Here is a 19011-nt window from a genome sequence, read left to right on the forward strand (position 1 = left end):
TTGGGCATCCAGCCTTCTCTGGGGCTGGCATTGTGGGATTTGTCCAGCTGTACAGCAGACCTCTATAGCCCTCCCCACCCCAACCAACCCTGTGTGAGGTTCTGCACACACAGATGGACCAGGCCCAGTCTTGGTACTCACATGTCACTGTTGGGGGGGGGGGGTTGCCAGATAACTTTACATGGGATTCGGTGGGACTGGTGCTGTATGAGAGAGCAGAGGACAGTGGGTGGGCCCAGGGAGGCTTGAGGGATAAGGAAGCTGGACTTGGCGGGATGCTAAGACTCCCTGCCACCCTACCCAAGAGTCAAACAGGCTGGGTGGGGGTGGAGTGGTGGCATTTGATCATAGCTTCCTCCTCACCGGCTGGACTTCTGCCAACCAAGCTGGAGTAGAGGAAGTGTTGACAACCAGGTAGCCAAGGCTGATTATGCCCTGGGAATATGTAAGGGGACCCTCACTTCCTGGTTCCCAGGTGACTATTCCAGGGCTGCTGCAAGCTGGTGAACTTTAGGGCCCAAATTCTGGCCAGGAGGTGGACACTAGGGACCATGAACTTGATCTAATTCATTCCATTTTAGAGATGGGGAAACCTTGTCTCGAAAAAATAAAACAAACAAAAAAAGGCGGAGCCTTGAGCAGAGGCAAGAATCCTGGGTTGATTCTTTCGTTCTTTCTTTCTTTCTTTTTTTTTTTTTTTTTTTTTTGAGTCAGGGTTTCTCCATGTTAACAGCCCTGGCTGTCCTGGGAGTCACTTTGTAGACCAGGCTGGCCTCGAACTCGCGGAGGTCTGCCTGTCTCTGCCTCTGAGTGCTGGGATTAAAAAGGTGTGTGCCACCACAGCCTGGCTGTAATCCAGGGTTCTTATTCTACCTGGTAACCTTGTTCATGCTATAATGCATGATCCCTCTAGGGCTCAGGACGAAAACTAAGGAGCAAGTCTGGAGGAGGAAAAGGGCCTAAGATAGTAGGAGAGTTAGAAAAGGGGTGAAGGAGCACTACGCCAGCCCTCTGGAAGGGCTGTGGGGTCCAGTCTTGTGCCCCGCCCCCCATTCCTGTAGAGCATTGGTGGTTACTGACTACTCAGTATGTGATGGTCCTGCATTGATTCCTGGACATGCTACTCCCAAATTCGGGGTCACATAGGGGGTCACATAGCGAGTGGAAGCAGTGTTTGCCTCTGCAGTGCCTTGAAGTCCGGCATTCCCTACTCATGCCTAAAAGTCAGATTGATTGTGATCGTGGAGCTGAGATGAGGTATATTCCTTTCTGAACTAGGCTGTGACCTTGTTGCTACCAATTTTGACAGAAAGCAAAGGCTCAAATGTGACCCCATAGGCCCTTTTCTCCCTTTTCTCAGCTTGTAAGCCAGGGTGAATGGTCAGAGACCCTCAAGGACAAGAATGAGTGAGTCATCTGTCCTGGGCCTCGAGCAGTGGGTGGTAGGAAGGAATGTTTGGGTTGCACACAACAGGCACTTGGTAACAGAGAGACAGGCTCAGCAGAGTTGGGGTGTGAAGTTGCCTCTGCTTTTTAGTCTAAGGCTGACGGCAGGGTCTCACCTATGTTCTTACCTAGTGCCACTTCTCTTGTAAGCACCAGGCTTCACGGCCACACTGCCTGTCAGCTATTGGAGTCCAGGGGTCATCCTCGGGCACAAGGACAGAGCCAACTCACTGAGCACATTTTGTCCCGATATCCGGTCTTGGCACTTGCTTAGACACAAACATACGTACGACCCTAGATCAGGTGCCTCCCTGTGTCCTGTGTACCTTTCCTTAAACACTTGTTCCAACCACTGGCTTGGATTCTATCTGCAGTGCTGGGGTACATAGCCCTCACTTTAGGGGAAGTAAGATACCCCCTGGATCCTCCCTAAGCCCCAAGCTTTGGGCACTACAGTGAAGATGAATGTAAACCTCTCTTCAGCTGATAATGGTTTAAGCCTAGTTGTTGGAGTGGGAATGAGAGTCAGTTCCATGGGAAGAGGTGTCCAGAATAAAGGGAGTGGGCCAGGGATCGGGATGTTCAAAGTACAGTTGGACAAAAATCAAAACAAAATATTGCAAATTGGATGTTGAACTTCTGTCCTTGGCCTCATAGACCCAGAAGCAAAGATTAAATATTTGTACTAGATCAGATAAAGGAAGATACATGTTTGGGCATTGGGGATGGGAGAGAACTGGCCTCCCTATGGCCCAAATCCAGGACTAGCTCTTAGATTTCCAGCTACCATGCTCCCTTGTTTTATGTGTAGAAATGGTGATGCAGGGAAGTCATAGCTTTTATGGCGTAAAGCAGCCATTAGGGAAGCATTGGTGGCAGAGAGGATTCAGTTATTTCTGAATCTGTGTCCCACCTTCACCTGTCTAGGAAGGTACCTGTGGGAGGTGGGTTGTACTGGGGTGTCTGGGGCTGGAGGGCAGGCTTATAATATAGACTGACATCTTCTCCTGCAGGCACTGGCTCCAGCATCCTCTCAGCCCTCCAGGACATCTTTTCTGTCACATGGCTCAACAGGTCCAAGGTGGAAAAGCAACTACAGGTCATCTCAGTACTGCAGTGGGTCCTGTCCTTCCTGGTGCTAGGTAAGTAGAGCTGGGGGAGGGGGAGGAGGTAGGGGTGACACCGTTACATCCCCATTGGGATCATCTTCACAGCCTCTTTCCATTTACTCCCATCTTGGAGGTCTATGGTCAAGTATTCTACCATTAGGCATGCCAGAAACCTTAATGAATTTGTGTAAGATGTAGTATGGCTTAATTTTGCAGATTAACTTGCCCACAGTTTCTTGAATCTGGGCCTAGAGGATGCCCAAAAGCTTGCACCCCTCTAACCGCCTCCTTGACGACCAGCAAAGAGCAGGGGTGTTGCTTTGCCTTAGTGTGTGTTGTCCGGTCTGAGACCCCCCTCCAGACAGGCTCTGACTTTACACAGGTTTCTTGAGGTCTCTCCTCCGGCATGCCTGTGATGATGGCGCTGCTTGTGTCACATGGGGATTGAAGGGAAGGGTTGAAAGTCACACCACAGAGCCTGGTGGTGCTCCCCATCGCAGGAATGCTGTTGATGAAGAGTGTCCCAAGATCCCACTGCCAGTCCTAATCCCTCTGCTGACTGCACTCCCCAGCCACCCCCCTGCCTTTCAGCACTGCCTGTGGTGGCTTTGTGATGCTGTTTCTGCAGGCCTGGCTAGCTGCTTCACTGCCTGCCAGCTAGAATCTGGGGGAAGGGCAGAGACTGCCCTCCTGGGACCTTCTCTTCATGCCCAGGCCGTATATCCTCAGCACAGGTTAGTTTCTGAGCTCATGAGCACAGACAGACCTGCTGCAGAACACCCTGTGGCCAGCACTTGTGGCCAGGCCTCCAGCCACTCACTCTTCACACTGTCTGGGATGGCGGGAGCTCAGCAGACATCCACATCATAGTGTGAGCAGCCACATTGCAGAATGAAAGGAGCAAATCCCATGGTGTGCGAGGCCCTTGGAGTGTCTTTTCTCAAATTCCTACTTCATGGCTGAGGAAATGGGGATTCAGAGGTTCAGTGGCAGACCATGACATCCCTTAAATGGCAAGTTGGAGTTTGAGTCAAGGCCCAGTGCATTCCCTTACCATGAGGGTCAAGAATTAATGGACAGAGCCCAGGGTGGGATTTGGGGAATTCATTGAACCCCTAAAATTAAATGCAAGACCAGGCATACATTTTCATTGCTATAAGGCTGTAGCTATCCTCAGATTCTCACAAGGCCATATAGCCTCAGAAAGATAAAGAAATAGTGTTTGGGGACAGATAGTTAAATTGGCTCCCTTAGGTCTCCAATCCTGAGTGTGACTTGCATTTGGTCTCTTCTTAGAATACCAGGGTAGAGAAGACAGTGTAACTTCATCTCTGTTCAGACAGGAAGCAAGAACCTGTGGGGACAGAGCCTTGTCTGGGGTTATAAGAGAAGGAAATAAGAGTGACCAAGACAAGAATGCAGTGACCCTGGACTCTCATCCTCTGTCTAGTCTGCTTTGCCCGCTCCAATGGTCCCTATTTGCACTAGAAGTCAACACTTACCTTGCCTTAGTGGGTCAGAGCTTGGCTGTGGGGCACTGAGTAAATTGTGCAATCCCATACAGCATGTGATAGGGGCCCCAAGCTGTGGGTTAATGATCTGTGAGGCCCAGCCACAGCCCAGAAACTGGCCCAGCGCGTCTTTCCAACATGGTGTAGGTGGGAGCTAGACCAGGGCAGATGAGCAGCCCTGCTTAAGCTGCTGATAATTACTACATGAGCAGTCCCAGCCACTCCCTCCCACTGTGTCCCAAACCTGCTGGCAGCCGAGGCTTACTCTGTATTGCAAAGGCTGCTGTGGGGACCCTTCACGTTTCTCTTAAACAGTTTTTTGTTTTGTTTTTCTAATGTGCCATGTAGCCCTCTAGAATTCTGGTGAAAGCTGTGGGCCTTCTTGGTACTTTTAAATGCCTAATGTAAAGTGCATTGGGGTTTTTAAAGGAACTAATTCTAATTATGCTGCAATATAAATATGTAACCTTTGAAACCCAGTTGGACACTTAGTAATGCATGCTTTTGTTTTTTTGTTTTTTTTGAGACAGGGTTTCTCTGTGTAGTTTTGGAGCCTGTCCTGGATCTCGCTCTGTAGACCAGGCTGGCCTCAAACTCACAGAGATCCGCCTGGCTCTGCTGGGATTAAAGGCATGTACCACCACCTCCCAGCTAATGTGTGCTTTTTTATTAGGTTGTTTGGTTAGAAAGTAGCAGCAGCTGTAACAATTATTAATCTTAAGTAATGAAGTGTCTTCAAGATTGCTGAGACTGCTGTAATGCAGCATGAAAACGCCTTTGCCTCCATTGGTATCGTGTCAGCAGGCTTTGCCAATGCTCCTGTGCTTTGTCTCTGAGTGAAGGAAATGCTCCATTTCCGTGTGACTCTAGTAGGAAATTTAGATGTCACCTTGCGCCCCCATACAAGTCCATCGACACTTACCTGTGCTCCAGACCATGTGTTACATTCCGTCATCATGTCATTTTATCTTCCCAACCCTCTGTAAGAAAGCAGAGGCTCTGGTGTGGGTAGTGGTCAGTATATGGCAGGGCCATGTCACCGAGTCTGCTTGGTCCTGTCCCTGTTCTCCACAGCCCTGCTGCTGTGTCTCCTACTGAAGAGCACCCACACATTTCTTTGTGCCTCCAGCCTGGGGGCCAGAGCTCTGCACTTGTGGGTTGCTTGTGGCTACCATCTACAGGAAGGGACGTGTGCAGGTAGTCCTGGTGTTCTCTACGAGGAACAAGCAGGCAGTTTCAGTCACGGGGCTTATATGTCCAGGGGCCCGTTGGCGTTGGTGGGTGTCAGCCTCATTACCTTAGAATGTAGGACAAGGAGCTATTGTAGGTTTCCCAAAAGGAAGACATTTTATGGGGTGGCTCATAGTTGTCCTCTTAACCTCCATAAGGTGTTTTGATACAGGGTCTCACTGTGTAGCCCTGGCTACTTGTACATTTGTAGACCAGGCTGGCCTCAACTCACAGAGATCCACCTGCCTCTGCTTTCAGAGTGCTGGGAATAAAGTTGTGCGCTACCACATTTACTTAAACCTTTCTATATTGGTGGCTGCGGCTGGAGAGATTAATGTCACCCTGTTCTAGCTCCAAAGGGGCTCAGGGACTGAGCTGTTGAGCAGGAGAGACAGGTAGTGAGAGAAAATGCACACCCTGAGAGGGTAGGGGCAGAAAGGACAGATACGTGGGGACACCTTCCTCCCCAGAGTGACTGGCCTCCCGGCAGTGGGGTTTGAGGTTCCCTGCTGGCAGCAAGGTCTTTAGGATATTCACTCTGCACCCTTGTGAACTCCATGGGTCTGTCTGGCCTACCTGGAATGCTTTGAGCTTTTCTTTGCTTGGACACCTGTGGAGGCTAGGGCTGGAGTGGACTCTTTTCTGGGACCAAGGAAGGGGGCTTGGGGCAAACTTGGATCAGTGCTTTGTATGAGGCCTAAATATAAGCAGGACTGTTTGCACAGCTGCCTAGGGGACCCACATTATCTTCAACAGGGTGTGTGGGCTGCGGATGCTTCCCAAGATTCAGCTCCTGTGTGTACCACTGCTAAGTTGTCTTGGGAAACCGCGTGCCTGTTCTGTGGTCACTGTAGCTTGGTTTTAGCTATCCCAGGGGAAGGCCAGCTCAGGAGTGGGACTGGGCTGAGGATGGTAAGGACCACAATTTCCTTGCTCTTCGGTCCACAGAGATCTGCATCTGGACTTATTCTTTCCCCTGGATACATTCTAAAACAGGCTTAGCATTGTGGCCTATGAACCTGAGTCCCTGACCCCTCCTCAGTTGTGTTGAATGCCAGGAGGAAAAGATGTGTCTCCACCAGTGTGGAGAATTCAGACTGTGTGGTGGGGTCATTTGATACTAAGAACACTCTGGAGGGAACAAGGCTCTGAGTAGGGCTTAAAGGCTGGATACAAATTGGAAAGAGAATCCCTGATGAGGGTATCTAGGGGTGGGCCATGAGATACTGGCTCTCCTTCCCTCTGGGTCCAGGCCATTCAGCCTTACGGTCAGCCAGCAGGCCCAGAGGACAGTGACCACAAGTAGAAGGTGTCCCAGGAGAGTCTAAGTGTTTGAGGAGAGGGGTCCTGGTGGGCTCTGGCTCAGGCCTGGGGCTGACTGGGGATAGCCCTTCTGTGACAGGTGTTCCCTTTTACCCCATCCCGTCCCTGCTGTGACAATCTGAGATTTCTCACCTTTGGTGAACTTCTAAGGCTGATGATAGACCATGGACTTCCAAGTCTGAGTTTGAACCCCGGCTCTCCTCTGTCCTGCTGGGTAAGCTTGGGCAAGTCAGTCCTGCCAAGTTCTCATCTAAAAGGGGTCATTCAAGAGGAGACATTAAGAATTGCTTCACAAGAAGCTGAAGCCTCCCCATATTGCCTAGCCAGCTCAAGCCCAGGTGCCCCTAGCACTAGGACTCACCTGTGCCCGTTGGCCCTGCTCCTCCCCCTGAGCCACCCATCAGCCGCTCCCAGTGCCTGGGCATCGGGGACCTCTGCCTAGATGAGTGCCATGGGAAGTGCTTCATCCTTTCCGGAGGGGAGACCTTGGCACAGGCAGCAGGACTGGGAGCCTGACCTGGTGTCCTGCTTCCCCCAGGAGTGGCCTGCAGTGTTATCCTCATGTATACCTTCTGCACTGACTGCTGGCTGATAGCTGTGCTCTACTTCACCTGGCTAGCATTCGACTGGAACACGCCCAAGAAAGGTAAATGTTTGCGGCTCCCACCTGTTTCTCCCACACCCTAGGAAGCTCCCTGCCTGGCTGCAGCTCCTCTTCCTGGGCGCAGCCTCCTCCTTTATGGAACACCTACTTTGTGAAAGACCTGGGCTGGGCTGTGTTTGGCTTGGAGTGGGTGGTTTAAAGCTCCCCCAGTGTCTTCACAGGAGCTCCCCTTTCATTAGGGATGGCAGGGGGAATGTATGTGGGAAGGGGCACACTGGGCAGCTGCAAAAATGCTGTGTGGGCTGATAGACGCCTCCCTCGGGGGTTCACACTGGCTCTGTCTCTCCTGTGTTGTTCAAATGGCCCTCACTTATACCTACGCCTTCCCAACACTGTGTTTTGTTTCCTGGAAGGTGGCAGAAGATCCCAGTGGGTGCGAAACTGGGCTGTATGGCGCTATTTCCGAGACTACTTTCCCATCCAGGTAAAGACATGGTGTGCTGTCTTGCGAGGACAGGAATAGGTGGAAATAGGAACAGCGGCAGTGTGGAGTTGAACTGTCTGGGATCCCCCACCCTGAGCATCTGTCCATGCCAGATTGAGGCAACTTCTGATAGACAGACTAAAGTGAAGTGAAGTCAAGAGTTTTAGAGCACATCACTACCTCTGCAGTTGTCAGGGAAGCAGAGTGGCAGTCCTTGGACATGGCAGCCAAGGCAACGAGAGGAGCCTGACTTCTTGTTTAATTCTTTGGGGGAAGCAAGGTTTGTTAATCAAGATTGGTGTGGATCTAAAACTGCACCAAGGGTCTGTATGATGTGAACATAATTGAAAACTGGCATCGTCGTATGTTTTATGGAATTGCTTCTCACACTGGAGGGAAAATTGAAGATATAACTTAACAGAAGGTGACCGGAGACGTGACGTACTTAGAAGGTGGGATGCCTAGGAAGGATGTGTGGCACTGAGGGGGCAGGGAAAATGGAGAGGAGAAGCCCTGAGACTGAGGAACTGCTGGTGAGGAGTGTGAAGGACAGGAAGCATCCGTCACCGTCCACACTGCTCCCTGGAAGGCAGCCATTCACTTGATCCCCTTTCTAAAGAGGATCCTGGAGGTTAGAGTAGCAGAGCTTGGTGGAGCTGAGCAGAGCTTCCAGTTGCCGCCCTGCTTCAGAGTCTGGGTTCCTCCCACCATGGGTACTGCCCACCATGGGTACTGCCCACCATGGGTACTGCCCACCATGGGTACTCCCACCATGGGTACTGCCCACCATGGGTACTGCCGCTCCCTTCAGCAGGTGTTCATGCTGGGAGAGTGGAGGCCGGAAGGATCAGGGGGTGGGACTCTCTTTCCCACAGACGTCCCCTCTGGGCTTCCTCCCAGTGTGCCCTTGGCTGCTTGAGGGCACTCACTTTACTTTTCTGGGCATTTGTCTTCTCTGGGATGGACCCAAGTCCCCAGCAGGAACAATATTACTGTCCTCTTGGCTCCAGCTGGCCCTGCCTGGTCTGCAGGCTGGGTGGTAAGGCAGAATAGTCTAGCCCTGATACACTAGAGGACTGTGAGTGGGCCTGAAGGTTTACCCACGGGGGAAAAGCCTGTCTGTCCAGCACTCAGCCCTAGCACACCCTTGCTGCTGAGGACCCCCCTGTTGCCCCACGCCCCACAGAAGGCAGAGTGCTGGAAATGGAGGCAGTATGTGAGTATGAAAGTGTGTGTGCATGACACAGGGTGGTGTGAGTCAGTTGTTGTTGTGAGTCAGTCATTGAGACATCCAGATGGGCTGCCCAGGGAAGGTGGTCAGGTAGCCCTGCATTCCTCCACTTCACTGTTTTGTGGGAGTGGCCCTAGGCTGTGCACAAGCTCTGCCTATGGCTGGCATTCCCAGGATGTTCCTGTCCCCTGAGGTTAGGCTTCACTCCCCCAGAGGGCCAAGGCCTTGCTCAAGATGTCCAGCAAGTCCATGGCCGCGATGTCAAGCCTTCTGACATACAACCCAGGGTCCTCCCTGACTCCTAACTGCCCATTCCTCTGTTAGGGACTTGGCCCCACATCTGTCCCCAGCTAGAAAGATTCCCTCTTCCCGTAGCTCCTTGACTTTTGGAACCAGGGTGTAAGCTCTTGCTCTGCCATTCCGTTTACTGACCTGCCATTTTGGGGGCTTGTCTAGTGCTGGGCTCTGAGGAGAGTCAGCCCTGGGCTTATGGTCTCGTGAGTCCTGCTGTACTCTTACTCTATGTACAGCTTTCTCAGCTTTACCGAGTACCATTTGCCTCACCGGCAAATGGGAGATGCTGCTAGGTTTGCTTCGCTCTGTCTTCTCTGCCCCGGGTGCTGGTGTCTTCTGCCACTGTGGTCTCACTCCAGGAAGCCACCTGCAGGCTGGTAGCTCCCCTCCCCCAGCAAGTGACCTCATGATTGTTGGTCAGACCTGAGCATTCAGGTGTCCTACTCCAACTGATCTTTACCCTTTCAAAAGACCCAAATGATGGACTAGAGAGATGGCTCAGTGGTTAAGATGGCTGGCTGCTCTTCTAGAGAACCCAGGTTCAAATCCCAGTACCCATATAGCAGCTAATAACTGTAACTCCAGTTCCAGAGGATCCAGTGCCTTCTGGTCTCTGAGAGCACTTGCACGTACATGGTACCCAGACATACATGCAGGTAAAACACCCATACATGTAAAATAAAAATAAATAAATCTAGTGGGGTGGAGTGGCACGTACCTTTAATCTCAGGCAAGGGCAGCTGGATTTCTGTAAGTTTAAGGCCAACCTGGTCTACCTAGCAAGTTCCAGGCTAGCCAGAGCTACATAGTAAGACGCCTCTGTTCTGTGAGCTGCCCTGTGAGGTTCCTGGGCCACCCTGAGTGACAGGCTCTACTCCTTGCCCTTTGCCGCTTTACGTCAGGTCTGACAACCTGTGCCCGAGAGCTGTGTGTGTGACCTGCCTGTCCCACCCTTTTTCCGGAGCTCCAGCCGTGGGTTATGTAACAGCTCTCCAGCTAGACCCGTGTGCCCACCGTCTCCATGGCTCTCCTTGGAGCTCCCTTCCCCAAAGTCATCTAGCTGGCCCAGAGACTAGATGCCTGGCCCCTTCAGCAGCTGCTGGGACTGCAGCCGCCTGTAACAGAAGTGGTCCGTGTCCTGGGGTTCCTCTACCTGAAGGGTAGGCAAGACCTTTGGAGACTAGGAAAGGCTGTCTGGAGTTCAGATCAGCTATCTGTCCAACTGCCTCATTTCATAGAGTGTAGACTGAAGCTCAGAGAGAAGAGACTGTCCCAAGTTGACAAGATACTCTGCTGCCATGCCCTGCTGTAAGCCTAGGCAAGCTGCTGCTATTCTCTGGGACTGGGTGTCTTCCTCTGTATGGGGCTCTGGGTAGAGTAAGCCTGTCCTCGGAGCAGGATGTGGGGAGTGACCTGCCAGGAATCTGCCCAGGCTTATGCTCACCAGCCGGCCTGGCTTGAACGCCAGTGGACTGGGACTTTGCCACCCAGCAGGCATGTCAACAGAGCAGTCAGTAGCAGTGACCTTCGCCCTCGCTGCTGAGTGGACATTCTGTCCAGGTGGGAAGAGTAGTGACATAAGACAGATCAAAGCTGTATCAAATGTCCATTCTCCTTGGTACTGCATGGGGACCATTAACTGTACAGTGTCCCAAGGACGTTATGAACCATGCATCCTGTCAGATAAGAGCCTTGGGGAGGGAGGGAATTTATTTAAAGAGCCAGTTAGGTTTCCAAGAGGTGACATCACTATCACAGTGTCCAGGGAAAAGTGAAATGGGAATGGCCTTGTGCATATGTGGAATTGGTTCACTATGACTTTCCTGGGGTGGTGTGTGTGGTGTGTGTGGTGTGTGTGATGTATGTGGTGTATGTGGTGTGTGTGTGGAGGGGGAGTGACTCCTTTCTCTAGACTTGTTTAGCTTGTCATCAAGAAACGACCTAGATCGTCAGGGCTCTCCAATCCATTCTATGCTTCGGCTCCCAGTTCAAGAGCTGGCTAGGTGGGCAGACCTACACAGGCAGACCTGTGTCTGGCAGAGCCCAGCCGCAGCCTCGCACTGTTGATGTGCCCTGCTCCTTGGGGGTTCCCTCACTCCCCACCCCAGCCCTGGCTGAGCCCACTGCCATTCCCTGGTTATGTGGTGGACAGCTGAGGGTTGTTTTCCAGACAACATTGGCCTGCTTGCCAAAGGCAAGTGAGGAAAGAGTACAAGTGTTCCATCCGACGGGGATGACACCAAGGGACACATACCGCAGCCACAGAGCTGAGAAGGGCACCAGATGCCCTGTGCCAGCCCTCCCCACCTCCGTCTTAGCGCGTCCCATTAGCAGCATTCCTCTTCCGCAAAATGAGCAGGGGGACCTTTGCTCAGCTAGGAGGTTCCCGTAGCTGGAGTGAAGGAAGATTGGGTCTTTTAATCTTCACCCAGGAGCCAGGGCTTCTGCTAGCCAGCACCAGTCCGGGAACAGGTACTGGCAAGCTCTTAGGGGGGATGGTCTGAATGCCCCTCTCTGAGGCTGGGCAGCCTCAGACCAGTATGTTCAGACTCTTCAACTCAGGAATTGTATTTCTGCAAGTTTATCTCACAGAAACAGTTGGGACTATGGATAGAAGAAGCTTTTTACTACAGCATTATTCTAGGAGGGAAAGTTTGGATACATTTAAAATGTCTGTCAGCCAGGCGGTGCGGTGGCCCACACCTGTGACCCCGACACTTGGGAGGCAGAGCCAGGCAGATCTCTGTGAGTTCGAGACCAGCCTGGTCTACAGAGCGAGATCTGGGACAGGCACCAAAACCACACAGAGAAACCTTGTCTTGAAAATCCACAATAAAATAAAATAAAAAATAAAACATCTGTCAGTCAAGATTTGAGTGAGTGCTGTCATAGTGCATGGCTGTGGGATAGGGAAGTGCAGCTTTGAGGAGACAGTACTGAGGGCTTTGGTAAGCTGGATGGGATGTTTCCTAGAAGACGGTACTAATGCTACAGCCTCGATTTTGTGGGATTTTAAAAAATTAATTAATTAATTAATTAATTTTTGTTTTTTTCAAGACAGGGTTTCACTGTGTGTGGGATTTTTTGATATTGTTATTATTATTGACAGGATCTCATTGTGTAGCCCTGACTTGCCTGGAACTCAATATGTAGACTAAGCTGGATTTTTTTTTTTTTTTAAAGAAAGACCTATTTCTATTTAAGTAGGAAAAGGACCAAGTGGTTTATCTCAATGGAATGAAAAAATGAATGCAGACACTTTTTTTTTTAATTTCCTGTATTTAAGAATTCTGGCCAGGCAGTGGTGGGACACACCTTTAATCTCAGCACTTGGGAGGCAGAGACATGTGGATCTCTGTGAGTTTGAGGCCAGCCTGGTCTATAAAGAGAGTTCCAGGACAACCAAGGCTGTTACACAGAGAAACTCTGTCTCAAACACAAAAACAAACAAAGAATTCTGAGTATTTATGTTTCTAACCTAAGAGAGAGATGTTTTAGGAACAGAAAACCTCTCTTCCTCCCTCTCAGCACTCCATCGCCAGTATGCTCCTGGCGATGCTGTCTCAGTATCTCAGGCTTGGGGTCCTTCATTGTTTGGGGTTTGACGGGCACTCAGCCTCAGAGCAGGTGGTGGGCCCTTGGGAAGCCAGTTATCAATTGGAGCATTCCAGGACAGCTTTGTTGATAGTACAGGTAGTTCAGATCATCGGCTGCCACAGCCACACAACCAGCCACCTCCCCCTCCTCCCAGAGGGCCGCCTGGCATGAGGGCTGATGTTTGTCTTGTCCTGTCCTGTCCTGCCTGCCTGTCTCAGAACCTGAGCTGGGCCTGCCTACTTGGCAAGAACTTTGTATTGGTCCAGCTGTACCATCCTTTGGTCCATACTAGAGTATAAAGAGGTGGGAGGTGGGCTGCATGGGCTTGTCCTCTGGTCTGTTGAAGAGCTTGTAGTATTCAGGGACCAGACAGATCATGCCTCCACTAAAATTCTTAGTGGAGGACCTGAAGCCATGGCTCTGCTTGCCAAACTCAGAATCTAAACTGTACCTAGTGAAGGCTGAGTGTCCTCTTTAGGTCTGAATGTTACAGCTTGGATGTGAGTTTAGGGAAGTCACTGTGTGTAAAGAGCCTAGAAGCAGGAAGACAGGAGGCTGGTTAAGCATGTAGTAGGTTTGGGCTGTGTTGGTCTGGGAAATAAGGAGAAGAGCCCCCGGCCAGGGACTCATAGTCCAGTAACTGCCAACCACTAGCACTGCGCTTTCAATAATGAGTCTGAGGACGGGTTTGGAAAGTCTCTGCAGTCTTTTGTCTCCTAGCATAACAGGGCATGAAACATCAGGTCCTCTCCCCACTTGTTGGGTGTATCCTCTCCAGCCAGTTCTAACGCACGTTTCCTTACAGCTGGTGAAGACACACAACCTGCTCACCACCAGGAACTATATCTTTGGATACCATCCCCATGGCATCATGGGCCTGGGTGCCTTCTGTAACTTCAGCACAGAGGCCACCGAAGTTAGCAAGAAGTTCCCTGGCATAAGGCCCTATTTGGCCACATTGGCTGGTAACTTCCGGATGCCCGTGCTTCGGGAGTACTTGATGTCTGGAGGTGAGAATCCACTTCAGCTACTCCTGGGCTCCACTGTCGAGGCTTGAGCCTCCCTATTGAGCATAGCAATTCAGGGGACTGAACTACCGTTCCCACCAGCTACTGGTCCCGTGCAGGTAGGGAAAGACGGCAGCAGATATGCTGGGTTAGGTGAGCTGTCCTAGGCTTCAGGATTCATCATGGGTGGCACCTCAAGGGAGTTTTCTCTCACTTTTCTAGATATACCAGCCATTGTGTTGCCTATCGTCTGGGTCCACCGACCCACGGTCCCCACCAGCTTGACTTTCATATCATTCCCCCCATTTTATAGATAAGTAAACTGAGAATCAGGAAAAACGAATTGCTTAGGTAGGAAGGATCATATATTTTCTAAGATGGTAACAGGTCTAGTATCCACCTATAGAGATTTTTATTTTATCCTTTATATATTTTATATATAAGGATAGGGAATGTATCCATGAGCAATCCTGTTTGTGTGTCCCCTCACCCAGGCATCTGCCCTGTCAACCGAGACACCATAGACTACTTGCTTTCAAAGAATGGGAGTGGCAATGCCATCATCATCGTGGTGGGAGGTGCAGCTGAGTCCCTGAGTTCCATGCCTGGCAAGAACGCAGTCACCCTGCGGAACCGCAAAGGCTTTGTAAAACTGGCCCTGCGCCATGGGTAAGTGCCTACACACACATCTCTGGTATTTTCCTCTACCCAGAACAATGGGTCTCTGGAGGGGGTGCCCAGAACCTAGGAAGGCAATGAAAGAAGTTGGAGCCTACATTGCATGGCTTGGCTTGTCCAAGTGTAGCTGGTGCAAAGATGTGTGTGACCTGTTGTCCCTGGGCACTTGCAAGTAGCTGAGAGGCCAGGCTTATATGTAGAACATATGAGAAGACTTATCACTTAAAGGGTCAGAGATGTGAGACTCAGTGGTAGAGCAAAATACTTGGTTTGTACAAAACCCTGGGTTCAATCCCACACACACACTCAGGGCCAAATGGAGCAAGAGACCAGGAAGGAGATGGCATCACTTGAAGCCCCAAGGAAAGCTTGCCTATTGGAGGGGTGACCTTTAGACAAGAGAAACTGGCAGCTTGGAACTCTGACCTTTGTGGAAAACCAAGGGGCGTGTCTGTTTGAGAAGCATATCCACCTCTGGGCTCCTTTAGACGTCCTAGCAGATGGGGAGACCCATTTCCCACTGGAGAAGACTGAGGATACATGGTCTGGGGGGGCAGAGCAAGCTCCTTGTACCCTGTGTCATTGCTTTCCTCCCACAGCTCAGCCCTGGGAGACCTTGGAATAGGGTCCTAGAATGATGGATTTCTGTGAGACAGGTGAATTGCTGGGTCACAACAGTCCAAGTCATTGAGGCCCCGCCTTGATCTTGGAACATAGCTGTGGACAGAGCTCTCTGTCTGTGTGTCCCAGGATCTCCCTTGGGTTTCGAGTTTCAGGAGAGGCTGTTCTACAGTCTGCTGCTGTCAAGTCAGGCCAGACCAATGGCAGGAGGGACGGGCAGATAGTGTGCTGAGGCTGTGACATGAGGTGAGTCAGGCTGAGGGAGTTGAGTTGGGCAGGACAGGCAAACAGCAGAGCCAGGCCCTGCTAGACGAGGTCCTCTAGGGTGATAGAAGGAACGGAACCCAGTGATTGGGGGTCTGGCTGATCTAGGCCTTTCTCTTGCAGAGCCGATCTGGTTCCCACCTATTCCTTCGGAGAGAATGAGGTATACAAGCAGGTGATCTTTGAGGAGGGCTCCTGGGGCCGATGGGTCCAGAAGAAGTTCCAGAAGTATATTGGTTTTGCCCCATGCATCTTCCATGGCCGAGGCCTCTTCTCCTCTGACACCTGGGGGCTGGTGCCCTACTCCAAGCCTATCACCACTGTTGGTGAGTCCCTAGCCTGCATGCTGAAGGCCATCCTGGCATGGCAGGATCCTGGGCGAGTCACCTGGCTCAGATGAGAACCTGTCCTAAGGACCTTGATGAGTTGGATACTGGTGGGAGTGATGAGGGAGGTGGAGTTTGAACAATTGCTAGGAGCCAGGCCACCACGGCAGTGATAAATACAAACCTGTTCGGTAAAGGTTGCGGCAGTGACCCTGCTGCTGTGGGAATGCTGCTGCTCCTCTGCTCCTCATAGTGGGCCCTCTCAGGAGATGGCTCTTACTGCTGGCCAGTGGGAATTCTCAGCAGAAAAGGGGGAGGAAGAAAGAGCCAGGTATAGTCCTGCATACCTGTAATCCCAGTGTGGAAGGCAGAGACAGGAGGATTGCTGCAAGTCTGAGGCTAGCTAGGGCTACACAGTGAGACCCTGTCTCAAAATAAAATAAAAACTGCCCTACAAAAGTTATAGAAACAAGGTTTTTTTTTTTGAACAGAAAGAAAATATAATTAGAGTATAGACCTGTGGGAACTAAGAAAAAAAACTTGTAGTGTTGTATGTTTATATTTGGGACAAGTTAGAACATTCAGAAAATCACCTGTCGGGTGTAAACCTGTATACGTGTATGCGAGTGTGTGTTTAAGGTCACACACCAGAGACTGAAATGTCCAAGCCTGAGTATCTTGGGCAGGCATTTGCCTGGGTTCCATGCTGGGCAGCACTTCTTAGAGGGTGGCTGGAGGAACTGGGCTTGAGCCGGTGCCTCTTCAAGTGCAGGGAGGGGAGCTGCTGCAGCCCAGCTGGGAGGGAGCTCTGGGCACTGTTTATTTGTTCACTCTAGTGTTGCTCGTGTGTAACGATTTCAGGGCCGATCTCTTGGTGTGGATTACCAGTAAGGGCACTTATCCCTGGGGAAGACTTCATTCTTCCTCTTAGCAGTCACTAGTTGCCTATGTTTATTTGTCCAGGAGTGCCACCCCCAAGACTTCCCCTTGTTAACGTGTCTATTGGTTTTGTCATTGTTCGGGTCTTGTTCAGGCAGCCATATTGTTGAAGTATCATGGTTGTGGCTTCTCTGACATTTTCAGGAAACAGAATCTCTCAGCAGACTTTCTGGTCCTCTGGCTCTTACAGTTTTTCTGTCTCCTCTTCTGAGATGTCCCTGAGTCTTAGGTGTGGGGGTTGTGTTGTAGATGTATCAGTTAGGGCTGAGCACCCCAGGATCAGATTTTGACCAGTTGTGGCTTTCTGTAATCATCTCTGTCTGCTTCAAAGAGAGGTTTTTTTATGATGAGGGATGGGAGCTACATTTATCTACAAATTTAAGTGATCCCTGGAGCTGCTAGGTAGAGGGGGAAATAAAGGGTTAGAATGGGCAGAATACAGGAGGGCACTCTGGAGGTTTTCAGTGGCCTGGACTGAAAGAGTGCCAGTGGAGACGGGTGTGTATACATCTGGGAGAAAGCTCAGAACAGCACTGAGGACTTGGACGTGGGCTGGCCTTGAACATGAAGCAGGATGAGAAAATAAAGCAAAGCACAGATGTGGGAGGGTGTTCTCCCTTCTGCAGGCCCTTACCAGCTGCGCAAGCATGTTCTGTTCTTCCCAGAATCCTTAGATCTATGAGACATGCCAGGTGGCAGATGAGCAACTGAGGCTGCTAGAGCAAAAGCAAAGCCCTGTGCTTGGTCCCACACATCACACTGGAGGTTGTAGTGGAATGTGGAGCTGGGTCGCCCCCGCTCAGAGGCCACAGTCTTGGGTGGAGTCTTCATGCGGCCACGCCGTAGTATTCTCCTCTGGACAATAGGACAGTTCCTAGCAAGGGCCAACACACAGCCCAGGGTCATTATCACACTGGGCCCCCAGGAATGGAATACTCAGTGACGTTGACTGACCTGAGCCTTTGCCCCTCTGCAGTGGGTGAGCCCATCACCATCCCCAAGATGGAGCACCCGACCCAGAAGGACATTGACCTGTACCACGCCATGTACATGGAGGCCCTGGTGAAGCTCTTTGACAACCACAAGACCAAATTCGGCCTTCCAGAGACAGAGGTGCTGGAGGTGAACTGACCCAGCCACGGGCAACTCCTGGAAGGAACGACTGCAAATCCTTTTCTGCCAAGTTCTCAAGCGCATTCTGTTCTGTAAATTTGGAAGCGTCATGGGTGTCTGTGGGTTATTTAAAAGAAATTATACTTTGTTAAACCATTGCAATGTTAGATCTTTTTTAAGAAGGGAAGAGTCAGTGTTTTAAACTCCCACTTCGAGTGTGTCCTGTTCAAGGTGGTGGCTGACGTTTCTGGGCCTTGATGGTTTCTTATCCACCCCCTCTAGGGTTCTCCAAACAACAGACACTTGGCCCTGGTTAATCAGGAAAGGACAGCCCTATGACTCTTAGATAATCCTCTCTGCTCCAGGGATTCTCAAGAGGCAGAGGCCGTGTTTAACAAACATCTCCATTCCCACCACCTCACCTGTGACTGCAGGTCTGGTCCTTCTTGCCAAGGGGAGGATGCAGAGGGCAGAGTTGGCCCCACTTGGGGAAGGTGGTAGACAGCATCTGGAATGCCACCCCATCCCTTTTTTCCAATCTGAGCCTACACTGGCCTCCTGTACACCGTGCTAGGGGCAAGGATGTCCCACAGGTACCGTCTTGGGTTATCGAGCCGCTGCTGGCTGCTTTTACTCATGAACTCAGCACAGCTCAGCCTTGGTTTGGAGCACCTTCTCCCGGCCACCTGAGCTCTCCTAAGCCATACCCCAAGTCTGGTGTGAGGAAGGGTCTCTCTTCTGTTCACAAAGGGGCCTGGCTTTCTGTGTAGCACACTGGGTCCAGGACAGGAGGCCCCCTTACCCAAGCCTCACATGTGTGCCTTCCCGAGGCATTGGGCAGGGAAGAAAGCCACCCCCTCCTGTGTGTTCTGTTTTCTCTCCATGAGACTGTTGTGCCATGTCACACTTTTGTATATTCCTAGACTAATAAATGGAAACAAGAACTGCCTGCGAGTCGTTGCTTAATGCTCTCCTCACCCGCTGTCTCGTCTCCTGCACAGGGCAGACTGCAGTTCCCACTGCACTCCCTTCGTATTCCATTAGCCTTGGGCCTTTACGGGTGGGTGACAACTGGCTTCAAAATGTAGTGCCTGCAGGGCTGGGGAGATGGTTCAGTGGTTAGGAACACTGGCTGCTTAGGACCTTGGTTCAATTTCTAATATCCACATGGAATTAGATATTAGTTCCTGTCTGTAACTCCTGTCCTAGGAGATTTGACAGCCTCTGTGGGCAC

At 51.0% G+C, this 19011-nt stretch overlaps 1 protein-coding gene across 2 annotated transcripts in view; it reads left to right on the forward strand.

The window, feature by feature from the left end:
- Dgat2 (diacylglycerol O-acyltransferase 2) overlaps nucleotides 1-18726 on the forward strand; it is a 29507-nt gene extending 10781 nt beyond the window's left edge. For both annotated transcript variants that reach the window (XM_059270743.1, XM_059270736.1), the window contains exons 2-8: nucleotides 2460-2588; nucleotides 7158-7265; nucleotides 7637-7707; nucleotides 13635-13839; nucleotides 14331-14505; nucleotides 15523-15725; nucleotides 17641-18726. In XM_059270743.1, the coding sequence (XP_059126726.1) occupies nucleotides 2460-2588; nucleotides 7158-7265; nucleotides 7637-7707; nucleotides 13635-13839; nucleotides 14331-14505; nucleotides 15523-15725; nucleotides 17641-17795 (1046 nt within the window). In that variant the 3' untranslated portion in view covers nucleotides 17796-18726. The remainder of the gene's footprint in view (nucleotides 1-2459; nucleotides 2589-7157; nucleotides 7266-7636; nucleotides 7708-13634; nucleotides 13840-14330; nucleotides 14506-15522; nucleotides 15726-17640) is intronic.
- Nucleotides 18727-19011: the final 285 nt, after the last annotated feature.

This window comes from Peromyscus eremicus, chromosome 1 (genome assembly GCF_949786415.1).
Source record: "Peromyscus eremicus chromosome 1, PerEre_H2_v1, whole genome shotgun sequence".
In the NCBI taxonomy this organism is placed as follows: Eukaryota; Metazoa; Chordata; class Mammalia; order Rodentia; family Cricetidae; genus Peromyscus; species Peromyscus eremicus.